This window comes from Bos mutus, chromosome 1 (genome assembly GCF_027580195.1).
Source record: "Bos mutus isolate GX-2022 chromosome 1, NWIPB_WYAK_1.1, whole genome shotgun sequence".
Lineage (NCBI taxonomy): Eukaryota > Metazoa > Chordata > Mammalia > Artiodactyla > Bovidae > Bos > Bos mutus.
The window spans coordinates 81,372,779-81,390,145 of record NC_091617.1 but is presented as its reverse complement, the minus strand read 5'-3'; the positions used below and the strand labels follow the sequence as shown (position 1 = coordinate 81,390,145).

General features: G+C 37.4%; 1 protein-coding gene across 2 annotated transcripts in view; it reads left to right on the top strand.

Moving 5' to 3' along the window:
- The window catches only part of VPS8 (VPS8 subunit of CORVET complex), a 295,718-nt gene that overhangs the window by 103,124 nt on the left and 175,227 nt on the right, over positions 1–17,367 (top strand). For both annotated transcript variants that reach the window (XM_070372173.1, XM_070372165.1), the window contains exons 25-27: positions 11,844–11,886; positions 13,310–13,382; positions 13,665–13,784. In XM_070372173.1, the coding sequence (XP_070228274.1) occupies positions 11,844–11,886; positions 13,310–13,382; positions 13,665–13,784 (236 nt within the window). The remainder of the gene's footprint in view (positions 1–11,843; positions 11,887–13,309; positions 13,383–13,664; positions 13,785–17,367) is intronic.

The following is a 17,367-nucleotide window of genomic DNA, read 5'->3' as shown; positions in this document are numbered from 1 at the left end:
ATTTAGTTTGATGCTATTATAAATGTATTTTTAAAAAATTTCATTTACAGAATGTTCATTGGCAGTGTATAGAAATAAAATTAAATTTTTTTTTTTTTTGGCAATACCAGCAGCTTGCGGGATCTGAGTTTCCCAACTAGGATTTGAACCCCAGCCCCAGAAGTGAGTGTTGAGTCCTAACAATCGGACCACCAGGGTATTTGCAGTAAAGTTGATTTTTATATTGATCTTGTACCTGCATCCTTCATTCACCAGTTCTCATTTTTAAAATGGATTCTTTGGAATTTTTCACCTATATGATCATGTCATCTGTTAATAAAGTTAATTTTACTTCTTCCTTTCTGATCTGAATTCCTTTTATTTTTCCCCCCTAATTGATCTGGCTAGAACCTCCAATACAGTGTTGAGCAGAAGTGGCAAGAATGGACATCCTTAGCTTTTTCTGCCTAAGGGGGAAAGCATTCAGTTTTTTACCATTAAGTTCAATTCAGTTCAGTTGCTCAGTCATGTCTGACTCTTTGCAACCCCGTGAACAACAGCACGCTAGGCCTCCCTATCCATCACAGCTCCCGGAGTTTACCCAAACTCATGTCCATTGAGTTGGTGATGCCATCCAACCATCTCATCCTCTGTGGTCCCCTTCTCCTCCTACCCTCAATCTTTCCCAGCATCAGGGTCTTTTCAAATGAGTCAGCTATTTGCGTCCGGTGGCCAAAGTATTGGAGTTTCAGCTTCAACATCAGTCCTTCCAGTGAACACCCAAGACTGATCTCCTTTAGGATGGACTGGTTGGATCTCCTTGCAGTTCAAGGGACTCTCAAGAGTCTTCTCCAACACCACAGTTCAAAAGCATCAATTCTTCAGCGCTCGGCTTTCTTTATAGTCCAACTCTCACATCTATACATGACTACTGGAAAAACCATAGCCTTGACTAGACAGACCTTTGTTGACAAAGTAATGTCTCTGCTTTTTAATATGCTGTGTAGGCTGGTCATAACTTTCCTTACAAGGAGTAAGCGTTTTTTAATTTCATGGCTGCAGTCACCATCTGCAGTGATTTTGGAGCCCCCCCAAAATAAAGTCAGCCACTGTTTGCACTGTTTCCCCAACTATCTGCCATGAAGTTATGGGACTGGATGCCATGAATATGATGTTAATTGTGGGTTTTTCATAGATGGCCTTATCATTTTGAGAAAGTTGCCTTCTGTTCCTAATTTGAGTGTTTTTAACATGGAATGGTTGGATTTTATCAAATGCTTTTTTCTGCATCTGTTAAGATAATCTTGTGGATTTTATCCTTTATTTTATTGATATGGTTTATAAGCTTGATTCATTTTTGTATGCTAAGTCAGTCTTACGTTCTTGGAATAAATCTCACTTGGTCACAATATAATTGTTTTTACATGTTTTAAGATTGAGTTTGCTAAATTTTTCTAAGAATTTTTTATGGCTGTCTTCATAAAAGATATTGTTCTATAATTTTCTTTTTTTCTTGGGGTATTTTATTTTATTTTTTATTTATTTATTTTTAAAATTTTATTTTATTTTTAAACTTTACAATATTGTATTGGTTTTGCCAAATATTGAAATGAATCCGCCACAGGTATACCTGTGTTCCCCATCCTGAACCCTCCTCCCTCCTTCCTCCCCATACCATCCCTCTGGGTCGTCCCAGTGCACCAGCCCCAAGCATCCAGTATCGTGCATCGAACCTGGACTGGCAACTCGTTCCATATATGATATTATACGTATTTCAATGCCATTCTCCCAAATCATCCCACCCTCTCCCTCTCCCACAGAGTCCAAAAGACTGTTCTATACATCAGTGTCTCTTTTGCTGTCTCCTATACAGGGTTATTGTTACCGTCTTTCTAAATTCCATATATATGCGTTAGTATACTGTATTGGTGTTTTTCTTTCTGGCTTACTTTACTCTGTATAATAGGCTCCAGTTTCATCCATCTCATTAGAACTGATTCAAATGTATTCTTTTTAATGGCTGAGTAATACTCCATTGTGTATATGTACCACAGCTTTCTTACCCATTCATCTGCTGATGGACATCTAGGGTGCTTCCATGTCCTGGCTATTATAAACAGTGCTGCGATGAACATTGGGGTACATGTGTCTCTTTCAATTCTGGTTTCCTCAGTGTATATGCCCAGCAGTGGGGTTGCTGGATCATAAGGCAGTTCTATTTCCAGTTTTTTAAGGAATCTCCACACTGTTCTCCATAGTGGCTGTACTAGTTTGCATTCCCACCAACAGTGTAAGAGGGTTCCCTTTTCTCCACACCCTCTCCAGCATTTATTGCTTGTAGACTTTTGGATAGCAGCCATTCTGACTGGCGTGAAATGGTACCTCATAGTGGTTTTGATTTGCATTTCTCTGATAATGAGTGATGTTGAGCATCTTTTCATGTGTTTGTTAGCCATCTGTATGTCTTCTTTGGAGAAATGTCTATTTAGTTATCTCTCCAACAAATACTAAAGGATATTCTCTAGATAGGAAACACAAAAACGGTGTATATAATTTTCTTTTCATATCTTTTCTTTTTTGGTCTTAGTATCAAGTATATTTTATATCTTGGTATACTTGCTCATGAAATGAGTTGGGAAGTGTTCACTCTTCTGTCTTTTGGAAGAGGTTTTGAAGGATTGGTGTTAATTCTTTAAATGTGTGGTAGAATTCATTAATAAAACCATGTGAGCCTGGAATATTTTTTGTTGGAAGTTTTTAAATTACTAGTTCAGTCTCTGCTTGTTAAGTCTGTTCATATTATTCATTTCTTTTTGAGTCAGTTTTGGTAGGTTTTGTATTTCTAGGAATTTATCCATTTAATCTGTTATCTAATATGTTGGCATATAGTGGTTATGGTGTTCTCTTATAATTCTTTCTGTTTTTATAAGGTTTATAGTGATGTCTCTTATTACTAATATTTGTAATTTGAGTCTTTTCTCTTCTTGATCTGTCTAGCTAAAGGTTTGTCAATTTTATTGTTTTTTTTCCCCAAAGAACTGATTTTGATCTTAGTGATATTATTTTTCTTTGCTCTTTCATTTATTTCTGCTTAGCCTTTGTTATTTATTTCATCTTGCCTTGGGTTTATTTATTTATTTATTTTAGTTTCTTGAGGTAAAAGTCTAGATTATTGATTTGAACTCTTTCTTCCCTTTTTTTTTAATAGGTGTTTATAGCTGCAAATATCTCTAAGCAATGTTTTAGCTATGTTCCGTAAGTTGTGTCTCTTGTATCTTTATTTTCATTCATCTTGAAGTATTTTCTAATTTGCCTTGCTGCTGCTGCTGCTAAGTCGCTTCAGTCGTGTCCGACTGTGTGCGACCCCATAGACGACAGCCCACCAGGCTCCCCCGTCCCTGGGATTCTCCAGGCAAGAACACTGGAGTGGGTTGCCATTTCCTTCTCCAATAATTTGCCTTGAGATATTGGTTATTTAGAAGTATGTTATTTAATTTCCACATATTTTTGGATTTCTCACATTTCCTTCTGATACTGATTTCTCACTTTTTTCCATTGTAGTTAGAGAACATACTTTGTATGGTTTCTATTTTTTTCGTTTATTGAAACTTACAGCCTAACATATGGCCTATTCTGGAGAATATCCCAAGTGCACTTGAAAATAATGGACGTGTTTTGTTGTTGAGTAGAATGTTCTATAGATGTCTGTTAGATTTAGTTGACCTATAGTTTTGTTCAAGACTTCTATTTCCTGTTCATCTTCCTCTAATTGTTCTATCCATTATTGAAAAATGAGTATTGAAGTATCTAAATGTTATTGTTGAAGTATCTATTTCTTATTTTAGGTCTGTCAGCTTTTATTTTATTTTGGAGTTCTGATGCTGCAGTAGAGTTTACAATTCAGCCTTATTAGCCTTTACTTCCTGCTTGTGCAGATCCTCAAAGTCAGGCCTAGGTTGTAAGTCTTTTCAGGTCTTTCCTGCATGTATCCACAGCCCTTTACCTGTACATGTCTATGTCCTTCTCGAGTTCCAGAAATATTTTGGAAATTTTGAAAGCCCCTGAAGACCTCCATTCTCCAATTTTTCCTTTTAAATTTTCTGGTGGGTCTTTAATCAGTTCCTTCTGGTGCACTACCTCTGGCACCTGTTAAGTTAAATATCGCTTGAGGATAGTGCTGTTTATTTCGAGTAAGCTCTGAGTCAGGACAGAAAAAGATAAGCCCTAGAATGCAGCTTTTAAGTGAGCTGCCAGATAGGTTAGACAGTGATAGTTCTCTAAGGGGTGGGCTTTTGGGGCACTCTGAACCCATTTTGCCCCCTTGAATGGTTGCATGGGTGCTGGTTTTCATAGCTACCACAGTTGCAAGACTGTTTGTTGGTTTCAAAGCTATGGTGAAGCTGGGAAAAAGCGAATGGGACTAGGTAATGTTAAACCACCGTGAAGCTCACTGTTCTTACTGAGATTCAGGCATTTTCCTTGCCTGGGGAATCCCAGGGACAGAGGAGCCTAGTGGGCTGCCCTCTATGGGGTCACACAGAGTCGGACACGACTGAGGCGACTTAGCAGCAGCAGCAGCAGGATTATTGGAAGCCTTAAGTAATTTCGAGAGTTCTGGAAAAGTTGATTTTGATCATATCTGCCAGTGTTCTCTTTGCTTTCATGGAGGAGCAGATTATTGGAGGTTCTCCCTTCATCATCTTATAGGTCAGTCCATCTGGCTTTTGCTTTTGTTTGGTTTGGCCTTTTTCCTCTCTGTCCTTGTCCTTGGATGGTTTCTGTTGCTCTGCCTTCAGGTTCACTCTCTCTCATGTCAACTCAGCTGTTAAATCCACTCTGAATATTTATCTTCCATGATCATATTTTATAGTTCTGTAATTTTCTTTAGGTTCTTTTTTATTGCTTCTGTTTCTCTCCAGCATCTCTCCGTTTATCTGTTCAAATTTTCATGTGTTGAAACATATTTTGTTTTGTTTCATTGAGGAGAAATATAATAGTTGATTTAAAATTCTTATCAGTTCTAACATTTTGTTCATTTCAGGTTTGGACTTGATTTTCTTTTCCCTTAAGAAAAACATAATGTTTTATTTTCTTGTTTCATCACATGAAATATGATGAAATATTTTAGATTGTATCCTGAATATTTGAATGTTACATTATGGAGATTCTGGATTCTGTAAATTTTTTCCACCAATAATTTTTTCTCGTTGTTTTATCAGGTAATTTTCTTGGCTGGGCTTGAATTGCAAATTCTGTTTCTGTTGTGGCTCCAGTCTCTTCTCCAAAGGTCCTTTGTCCTTAGCTGTTTTGCTTTGATTCTGTTCCACCTATGTGGCTTAAGGGTCAGTCGATAATGAAGGTAATCAAGTTTGGAGATCCTCTCTCTGGCTTACTTTTTTATAAGATTCTGCCAGTCTTTTGACTGTTCACATCACCTAACTTCTCAAGCTCCCCAGCCAGAAAGATTGCTGGTTTTCCCACGTGAGCCCCCAGCTGCTTCTATGCTTGGCACACAGACTGCACTTGGTCTCAGACTGCAAACCTCCAGTGATGGTAATTTACTTGTGCACGTCCCTGTCTCCTCTCCTCTGAGCACATGAACTCCACACTGAAACCAACTACTCTAGGACCTTCAGGGGTGAACTCTCTTCTTGGTTCTGACCTTTTCTTTCTGGATGAGCTGCTCTGAATGTTGTTCATACACAGCAGCTTAGGGATCAGTCACTAATATGGGTAGATAGTTTGAAGATCCCCTCTTTGACTCTTTCTATTTTGAGATTTCACTAGTCTCTTCCACATTCATGGTTTCCTTCACTTTTCTGGTCCCCTCTCCCAGAAAGATTAGTTTTCCTTCTGTTGCAGCTTCTGTGTGCAGTTACTGCGTGGGTGCCAGTCTGTCCTGTTCCCAGAGAATGTGAACTTCCCACCAGATTTGTCTACTACTTCTGTTCCCTTTTCAGTACCTTCAGGTAGCTTTTCATATCATGTCTAGGCTTTATAGTTTTTTCTTTCTGTAAGGACAGGAACGGGGAAGATCATTTGGTAGAGTCTTAATCCCTGTTTATTCTTAATCCCTTTTCAGTAGCCCTGAAACTAATCCTTTTGAAACAAACTTGAAAATTACCTTTCATGTATATATGTAGCAAAGATGAAAGCAGAATATAAAAAACTCCACGTTCTGGTTCATAAAGCACAATAAATTTAAAAGAATAGAAATCATATAAATCCTGCTGTCAGACCATAATAGAATTAAACTAGAAAATACTAAGAGAAAGAAAGCTGCTGCTGCTGCTAAGTCGCTTCAGTTGTGTCCGACTCTGCGTGACCCCAGAGACAGCAGCCCACCAGGCTCCCCCATCCCTGGGAGTCTCCAGGCAAGATCACTGGAGTGGGTTGCCATTTCCTTCTCCAATGCATGAAAATGAAAGTGAAGTCGCTCAGCCGTGTCCGACTCTTCGAGACCCCATGGACTGCAGCCTACCAGGCTCCTCCGTCCGTGGGATTTTCCAGGCATGAGTACTGGAGTGGGTTGCTATTTCCTTCTCCAGAAAGAAAGCTGGGAAGTCTCCAAACACTTGGAGATTAAACAACACACTTCTAAATAATACATGGACAAAGGAGAAATCTCAAGAGAAATTTAACAGTATTTTGAAATAAATGAAAATACTTAAAAATTTGTGAGATGCAGCTAATGCAGAGCTTTGAGGGAAATTTATAACATTGAATGCATATATTAGAGAAGAAGAAAAATCTAAAATCAGTACTCTAAGCTTCTACCTTAGGAATTTAGAAAAAGAACAAATTAAGTCAAAGTGAGCAAAAGAAAAATAATGAAAATTAGAGCAGAAATTAATAAAACTGAAACTAAGAGATCAGTTGAGAAAATTGTTTATGTGAGGGGAGTGTTGGTGAAAACCAAAAGCTCTTTCTTTGGAAAGATCAATCAAATCTGAGCCTCTAGCCAGGCTAGCTTGGATAAAAAGGAGAGAAGACACAAAATTACTAATGTCAGAAATGGAAGAAGGGATAGCTGTCCAGATCCTATGGGCATTAGAAGAGTAATAATAAAAGAGTATTATGGACAATTCTATGCCTGTAAGTTTGATAACCCTAATGAAACAGGCCAATTTTTTGAAAAATGCAATTTGCCAAAACTCACATAAGAAGAAATAGATAATCTGAATAAGCCTGTACCTATTAAAGAAATTGAACCAGTTATTAATAACCTTCAAAAACAGAAAACACTAGGTCCAGTGTGTTTCACTGATGAATTTTGCTAAACTTAAATTTAAGGGAGAAATTATACCAATTGTCTACAATCTCTCAGAAGATGGAACTCAGGGAATATTTTCTAGCTTTTTCTATGAGGCCTGATACCAAAACCAAGACATTGTAAGGAAATAAAACTTACAGACCAATATCTCTCATGAATATAAAAACAAAAATTTTCAAAAAAATATTAGCAAATTGAATCTGTCAAGTTATAAAAAGAATTATACACCACAACCAAGTGAGGTTTATCCCAGGTGCGCAAGGCTGCTTCAACATTTGAAAGTCAATTAATGTATTTCATCACATCAGTAGAATGAGAGAAGAAAAATCACACGATCATATCAGTAGATGCTGAAAAAACATTTAACGAAGTTCCACTTCTATTCATGATAAAAACTCAGCAAATTAGGAATAGAGGAAAACTTGTGGAACTTGATAAAGAACATCTACAAAATACCTACAGCTAATGTCATATTTATTGGTGAGAAACTTAGTGGTGAGGAGCAAGGCAAGGATGTCCTTTTCTTACCACTGCTTTTCAACATGATGCCGAAAGTCTTAGCTAGTCCAAAGGATAAGAAAAGGAAATAAAAGGTATGTGGATTGGGAAGGAAGAAATAAAACTGTTTACAGGTAACTTGATCATTTATGTAGAAAGTCTGAAAGAATTGACCCCAAAACTCCTGGAAGTGATTAGCAGTTGTTGCAAGTTTGCAGATACAAAGTTAATATACAAAAGGCAGTCACTTTACTATATACCTTCTGTGAACAAGTGGAATTCAAAAATAAAAGCACACTGCCATTTATCCGTTCAGTTCAGTCACTCAGTCGTGTCCGACTCTTTGCATCCCCATGGACTGCAGCACACCAGGGTTCCCTGTCCATCAGCAACTCCCAGAGCTTGCTCAAATTCATGCCCATCAAGTTGTTGATGCCATCCAACCATCTCATCTTCTGTTGTCCCCTTCTCCTCCTGCCTTCAACCTTTCCCAGCATCCCACTCAACCTTTCCAGTGAGTCAGTTCTTCGCATCAGGTGGCCAAAGTATTGGAGCTTCAGCTTCAGCATCAGTCCTTACAGTCAATATTCAGGACTGATCTCCTTTAGGATAGACTGGTTTGATCTCCTTGCAGTCCAAGGGACACTCAAGAATCTTCTCCAACACCACAGTTCAAAAGCATCAATTCTTCAGCACTCAGCTTTCTTTATAGTCCAACTCTCACATCCATACATGACTACTGGAAAAACCATAGCTTAAACTAGATGGACCTTTGTTGGCAAAGTAATGTCTCTGCTTTTTAATATGCTGTCTAGGTTGGTCATAACTTTTCTTCCAAGGAGCAAGAGTCTTTTTAATTTCATTGTATTTCATGGTATAAATACCATTTATGTTAGTACCCTTATGTATAAATCTGACAAAGTATATACAAGATCTAAATGAGGACAACTATGAAACTCTGATGAAAGATATCAAAGAACTCAATAATTGGAAAGATATTCTGTGTTCATGAATAGGAAGACTCTAGGCTGTCATGATGTCATTTTGTACCAAACTGATCTACAGGTTCAGTGCAATCCCAATCAAAATCCCAGCAAGTTATTTTTGGATATTAATAGTCTTATTCTGAAATGTATATGGAGAAACAAAAGACGCAGGATAGCTAAAATAGTATTGAGAGAGAAGAACAAAGTTGGAGGACTGACACTACCTAACTTTCAGATTTAATGTAAACCTAGCTCAGAGGGTAAAGCATCTGCCTGCAATGCAGGAGACCCAGTCTTGATCCCTGGGTCAGGAAGATCCGCTAGAGAAGGAAATGGCAACCCACTCCAGTACTCTTGCCTGGAAAATCCCATGGATGGAGAAGCCTGATAGGCTACAGTCCATGGTGTTGCAAAGAGTCGGACACGACTGGGCAACTTCACTTTCACTATAATCAAGACAATGTGATTTTGCCAAAAGAATATAAAAATAGATTGGTAGAACAAAATAGCTCAGCAGTAGACTCTCATAGTTGACTAATCTTTGAAGAAGCTTTTGGTGTAAAGATAGTCTTTTCAACAAATGGTGCTGGAAAAACTGGATATCCACCTGCAAAATGACAGCTTTTTAATATGCTGTCTAGGTTGGTTATAGCTTTTCTTCCAAGGAGCAAATGTGAATCTAGTGAGTCTAGACACAGACCTTACAGCTTTCACAAAAATTAACTCACAGTGGACCATAGACGTAATTGGAAAATGCAAAACTGTAAAATATCTAGAAGACAACACAGGCAGTAATTTAGTTGACTGTAGTCATGGTAATGAATTTTTAGATACAGCACTATCCATGAAAGAAAGATTATTATCCATGAAAGAAGTAATTGATAAGCTGTGCTTCTTTAAAAACTTCTGCTCTGCAAACGACATCATCAAGAGAATGAGAAGGTAATCCAGACTGGGAGAAAATATTTGCAAAAGACTGTTATCCAAAATATATAAATAACTCTTAAAACTTGACAATAAGAAAATGCATAATGCAATTAAACAATGAACAAAGACTTGAACAGACATCTCAAAGAAGATACGCAGATGGCAAGTAAGCATATTGAAAGATGTTCAGCACCATTAGGGAATTACAGATTAAAACAGCAATGGGGTGCCAGCACACACCCCCATTAGAATGGCTGAAATATGAAACACCAACAACACCAAATGCTGGCTAGGATGTGGAGCAATAGGAACTCTCATTTATTGCTGGTGGAAATGCAAAATGGTATTGCCACTGTGGAAGACAGTTTGGCAATTCCTTATAGAACTAAATGTGCTTTTATTATATGATCTAGCAACTGCACTCCTTTACCCAAAGGAGTTGAAAATCTGTCTCCACAAAGGCGTCACCACAAATGTGTAGTAGCTCTCTTCATAACTGCCTAAACTTGGAAGCAAGCAAGATGTTCTTTAGTGGGTGAATGAGTGAATAAACTTGGTATATCCATACAATGAAGTATCATTAAGTACCAAAAATAAATGAGCTATCAAACCATGAAAAGATGTGGAGGAAAATTAAATGCATAACTGAGTGAAAGAAGCCAGTCTGAAAAGGCGATGGCTTAGGATTCCAATTATATGACATGATGCAAAAGGCAAAACTATGGAGACAATAAAAGAATCAGCATTTGTTAGGGGTTAAAGGGAATGGAGGGACAAACAGGTAGAGCAGAGGATTTTTAGGGCAGTGAAACTGTTCTGTGATATTATAATGGTGGATATATGTTACTATACATTTGTCAAAACCCATAGAGTGTACAGGGCTTCCTGTACAGCTCAGATGGTAGCTCAGATGGTAAAGAATCTGCCTGCAATGCAGGAGACCCAGGTTCGTTCCCTGAGTCAGGAAGGTCTCCTGGAGAAGGGAATGGCAGTCCACTCCAGTGTTCTTGGAGTGGAATTCTCCAGTGTCTTGGAGAATTCTATGGACAGACCATGGGGTCGCAAAGAGGTGAACACGACTGAGCGAATGACACACTGTAGAGTGTGCAGCACCAAAAGTGAGCCTTACTGTGAACTGAGGACTTAGGTGGTGATGATACACTAGTGTATGTTTATTGATGACAAGAAAGGGCTCACTGGTGCAGGGTGTTGGTAGTGGTGGAGGTTGTGTGGTATAGGAATGAGGGATATACAAGAAATCTCTATACCTCTGTCTCAATTTTGCTGTAACATGATTAAAACTTCTCTACAAAAGTAAAAGTTTATTGATTGGAAAAAATATTTGGAATTGAAACAATGTAATTATTCATGTAATTTTGAGCAATTCAAGTTTGTTTGCATGTACAACAACACAGACTTGGAGTCTTTACAAAGGATTATTGATTAAGATATGTACACTTGCTTGCATTATTCCAGTATTCTTGTCAAAAATTTCAGTTCAGCAGTATTACCAACCATAAATTCCTACCAACCATAAGGATTGCTGATCACTTCGCCCCTTCTTGATGCTCTTATACTATTCTTTGTTAACTTTGATCTTTTGCCCTAAAACTTGGTCTAATTATGTTTCCAGTTTCTTTTAGCCAAGAAATAAATTTATACTACCAGATGACAGAATGTTACATCTTAGATATAACTTTAGGATACAAAAGGTCATAAAGAGTGTTTGGTCTTAAGTTTCTTAAACATATGTGAACAGTGACCTTTTTAGCCTAGAATATTGTAAGTAGTAAGAGTCCATGTTACAAATGAGAAGGCATTATAATTATAGCTCAATATTAATTAGTTAATTTGTCAAATCATTGCTTATTCAATACCTTCTCTTGGCCCAAGCTATTAGTTAAGCCAACAATACATAGATCCCTATACAAGGTTTACACCTTTTCTTGTATGTGTACCCTTGAATGACTGACTGATTTTGTGTCTGTGAAAAGAATCTATTAGAAATTCTTAAAAAAAAAAGTATTAATTACAGTGGTCTTATCTCACTTTTCTGTTGTTTGGGAATATACCTAGAGCACCTTAAATGCCAAAGGACTTTTTGTTGTTGTTTCCACATAAAGATTATATTTCTGAAAAGCTTTTGAGAGAGAATTGCTAAAGATACTTTTCTGTTTTAGATGAGCAAGTTGTTATGGGCAACAAGCTTCTTGTATATATTAGGTAAGAGATTTTTAATTTCTTTATGTGTGTGTCCTTCTTTTACAAAACTTCTCCTATATTCTCAGAGGTACTGTCATCTCTTAATCTGTGTAGTGCTTTCGTTTTTCAGTATTCTTTCATGTATAGCCGTGCTTCTGAACAATCAGTAATTCTGTCCCCCACCCTTGCTCTCCTCTGCCATATATTTGCAATGTCTAAAGACATTTTGCTTTGTCACAACTGGGGTCAGGAGAGATGCCACTGGCATTTAATGCATAGAGGCCAGGGATGCTGCTTAGCATTCTGCAGTGAACAGGATAGTCCCCACAGCAAAGAATACCGAAATATCAGTAGGGCAGAGGTTGAGAAATCTTGATATAGAGTATTTTACTTTTACTACCAAGTCTATGGGATATGTTTTTGTCCATATTTTATGTATAAGGGCAAGAAATTAGTTTGCATCATGAACAAAAGTTAGTGACTGAAGTAAGCGGAAATGTTTGTTTATTCCTGGATCAGAATTCTTCTGATAGACTAATACAAGCTCAGAATTGTATCCTAATAGAGCTTTTACATAAATAAGTGGCTGGCAGGTAGGCAGGAAGGTGGCAGAACCTGCTGGCACATCATTTTAGCTTCTGTGTGCATCAGAGTTATTAACTTTGAGACCTCTTTCACGTTTGTTACATCGATGCTTTAGTATAGAAGAACATATGTAGCATTTACCTTGCTCTTTATCATCTGCGCTTTAAACTTTTTAGAATATGCTGGTATCCAGCTGTCTCTAACATTTAAAATTGATAACTACTTCACAGAGGTTTAAAATTTACTCCTCCTCATCCCCTGCCACCAAAATAAGGATATATTCAGAAGACAGTTTATAACTCAGCCCCCAGAGCTAGTCATTAGCCATTAGGAAGGTCTGGTTTGGAGGTAAAACCATACAGTTAATTTCTCATGAGATTCTAATTCTCCCCAAAGGCTTGTCCGATTACAAATATTTTTTAGCCTAGCTCATTTCCCATCTTTATTCACCATTCTTAGAACCACTGGATTTAAAAGTCTCTGTGAACCTGAGGCTTTTACCTGTTAACAGTATAATGATGCTCTCAGATTCTTTCCAGATGCTGGGTGTGAGACTTTTAGGTAATCTGTCCTTATTCCTTCTTGTTCATTTAGTGCGTGCAGCTTGGGTTTTTCTTAGGAAAAATAAAAAGAAATGAAAGTCATTACTCAGTCACAGGATGTGTTATTTCACCACCACCTTCTGTCACCCACATTTTCTGAACTGGCTATCATCTCAATCTGGATTTGGACCTGACCTAACTGACAAGAGCTGAGCCTGCTTAAACATCAGACTAGTATCTTGGGTTGGAGAACAGTGTATTCCCAGGAAGTTAGCCCATTAAGAGTCACCAAATCCGTTCAATTTCTTCTCTTCTAGCTGTTGTCTAGCAGGTCGTGCCTATCCGCTGGGTGACATCCCTGAAGATCTTGTTCCCTTGGTTAAAAACCAGGTTGGTACATTTTCGTAGCATTTTTACTCTCTTAAAATGCAGTAAAGACAAATTGTAATTGAGGGCTGCACATGGGTCGGGAGCTATCTGCTGTGACAGGAGAGAGCCTGCACACCATCACTGGAGCCAGTAATCACAGCTGAGAGAGGTTAGAGAAGTTACAACCCAGTGGCAATTTAAACTAAATTCAACCTGGTTTTATTTTATACAAATGGGAGTCATTGCTTTAGCAAGATACTTTGTGAGAAAAGAATCAGCTTTTTTTTTTTTTTCAACTTGCAGGTTTTTGAATTTCTAATTCGCCTGCATTCAACAGAAGCTCCCCCTGAAGAAGAAATCTATCCTTATATTCGGACTTTGCTGCATTTCGACACACGAGAATTTCTAAATGTATTGGCGCTGGTAAGAAATACTGTGATTCTAAGGCATTTTTAAAATAGTTGGGGTGATAATTATTTTTAATAGAAAGAAAAATGAATAATAGTCCTTACATAGGTACAGTTTTTATGCCCTAGCAGTAAGTCAGGGTCTCAAATGTTTAATTTTGTTGTGCCATCCATAGTTTCTAATTCTTTTTCTCCTTCCTACCCTTCCTTTCCTGCTTTCTTCCCCTCTCTTTCCTTCCTCCCTGAGTATTTGTCTATGTCTAGTGTTTGTCTATGTCTGTCTGTATGTCTCTTTCTGACTCATCCTTATTAAAAAGTTAAAGCGGAGTTAGATGTGGAACATCCTTTATTTCATAAATTGTTATTGTTTGCATACTGAAGATGGCAGATTGCTCTGAATGACATGTGGTGATGATGATAGTAGAAGCAGCTAGAGTTGAAATGGAACATGGAAGCTTCCTGCTAAAAAAATATCCTTATTCTTATTTTTATTAAAGAGAGGTCTGGGTAAACCAGCTTCTCTGTGAAAATGCCCCCGGGGAAATAATTATATAAAACATGATATATCTTCCTAATTAAGCCATATTGTAGTTGTTTTTTAAAAAGCTTTTGATAATGTGGACAGTGCTTATATTTTAGTATCCAGTGAAACAGCAGACTGACAAATTTTTAAAAAAATATTGTATGTGCACAATATTTGAAGGAAATAGACAGGAAGGAAATATATCTAAATATTAATAGTGATTATATCTGTGAGATGAACTAAATTTATTTAATGAACATATAGTGCTCTTATTATAAGTTGAATAATAAACTATTAAACTTTTTAAAAGTGCCTGTGAGAAGGTTGAGATTCCACTCATATGACATTTTGTATTAGTTTAATTGGAAAATCTGATTTCAGAAGTAGTAACTTAAATAGCAGAAGAAGAAGGGAAAAGAAACTTAGAAAATAAAAGTCAAATCTAGTTGGTTTAGGAGACCGTAGACGTCCAGAATACAATGGAAGTGTACTTAGTGTCTGGCCTGGAGGAGAAAAGAAACAAGAAGTGGTAGGGCAGGGGTTCATAAAGCGTCCTGGAGAGCAACAAAGAATTTTACCTAGTTTTCATTTTTTAAAGGGCTGTCGTGCCACTGAAGATCATTTGGGATTATGCTTATGTCTAAATTATGATATTGACATTGATAGTAAGACTGCGATAAAATCTCTGTGATTTACTTGACAAATATTTGCCAAGTATGTCACACATACTGTAGTAACTGTGTGTGTACCCTGGGCTGACAGGATATAAACCTTGCCTTTGTGGAGGAAGAGGATGCAGCTTGTAGATTAGTAACTATAGCATGGTGTAAGACATGTCACTGGAGACATGCAGAATGCTGTAAGAACATTTAGGAGGGGGATCTAATGGAAGGGTCAGGAAGGTGTCTTGGATGAAATGATGTCGATGGTGAGTCTCACAGGATGTGTAGAAGTCTGGTTAAGGTTAGGGAAAAGTATTTCAGGTAGAAGGACAGAGTATGTAGAAAGACCTGGAAATAAGATAGAGCGGTGTGTGTTAAGGTAATTGAAAAAAATTCAGTATGGCCACATTTTTAAGTGTAAGGAATTCTGCGGAGAGAGAGAATGCCAGAGAGGCAGGTAGAGACTGAGTTTTATTATCTGTGGTAGGAAGTTTGGACTTTACAGCTGCTGAAGCCTTTTGCCTTACTTAGTTGCTCAGTCCTTCCAACTCTTTGCGACCCCATGAACTGTAATTCGCCATGCTCCTCTGTTATTGGGGATTCTCTAGGTAAGAATACTGGAGTATGTTGCTATGCCCTCCTCCTTCAGGGCATCTTCCCAACCCAGAGATTGGACCCAGTTCTCTCGGCATTGCAGATGGATTTTTTACTGTCTGAATAGAAAAATGTCATAATTTGTAGTTTAGAAAAATTCCCTCTGATTGTTGAATGGAAAATGGATTGAAATAAGATTGGAGGCATGAAGATGTTAGCAAAATTTTGTGGTCATCCAGATAGAAGATAATGGCAGCTTGAATTAGGACAGTGGCAATGGGGGTTCTAAGACATGAAAGGATTTGAAAGATATTTTAGGAGGTAAATCAGCCTAAAATTTAGAGTTTAGTGTACAATTCGATGTGAAAGGTAAGATGAATAAGGAAGCATCAAAGATTCCTACATTTCAGACCTTATGAACTGAATGTATAGTGGTTTATTTGTAGATTCAACAGGAAATCAGAGGAGAAACAGTTTTATTAGGAGATGGATGAGAGTGGGCGTGCAGAGTAGTGGTGAGGTATGGTGGAGGCAGATAATTAGTTCTTTTTTGGACTTAATGAATTTGAAATGCCTAAAAGACAAGCAGAGGTTTCCTTGTGTGTGTGCATCAAGGGTTGGCTGCATCCCCAAGTATTACAGCTGGAGAAATTGATAAGACTTAGGATCCTAAATCCTGGATTCACTCCATATTTGTCTACTATAGTTGATTATTCATGTGACCTTCCTAATTAATATGTCTTAATAAAAAGAACATTTTTAGGGACCCACTAAAAAACTTAAATGACAGACTTTTAAATCATATTTTCTCACTTTTTAAAATGTAGGAATATTTTTTTCAAGTGAGGTTTTTAACTTTAGCTTTATTAGGATACAATGTATACAAAATATAATTCATCCATTTTAAGAGAAGAGTTTGACAAGCATGCATGCATGCATGCTAAGTCACTTCAGTCATGTCTGACTCTCTGCGACCCCATGGACAGCAGCCCACCAGGCTTCTCTGTCCACAGGATTCTCTAGGCAAGAATACTGGAGTGGGTTGCCATGTCCTTCTCCATTGACAAGCATATGCAGTCTTATAACTGCTACCACAATCTAGATACAGAACAGTTGGTCACTTTTGCAGTTTTTTAGTGAGTCCCAATCCCAGCCCCTGGCAACTGCTGATCTGCTTTGGGAAACAGGGTTTCACCTTTCTAAAATGTCATTTAGAGAAAACATAAACTTTGCGGTTTCTTCTGGTGTCTTTCACTTAATGCTTTTGAGACTTACCTGTACTGTTTCTTTTATCAGTAGGTTGTCCCTCTTTATGGCTATGTAATTTTTCAGTTTATGGATATATAGTTTGTTGATCCATCCACCAATAGTTGGTCCTTTTGATTATTTCCCATTTAAGTTACTATGACTAAAGCTATCATGAATATTTACATATAAGCCTTTGTGTGGACATACATCTTTATTTCTCTCGAGTAAATACCAAATAATGAAACCACTGGGTCTTTTGTGAAGTGTATTGTTTTACTTCATAAAAAACTAACAAGACTTTTCTAAAGTGGTTCTGCCAGTTTTCATTCCAGTAATATATGAGAGTATCAGTTTCTTCATTGTATGGTTCATCTTTTTAATTTGACCATTCTAGTAGATGTATACTGGTATCTCATTGTAGTTTTATATTTCCCTCCTGACAACTGACATTAAACATCTTTTCATTAAAATATATTAGCAAAAAAGTTATGTTTACCATTCGTATATTCGCCATCCATATATACTCTATGGTGAACATATCCATTTTTTGACCATTTTTCCCTACTTTTAAA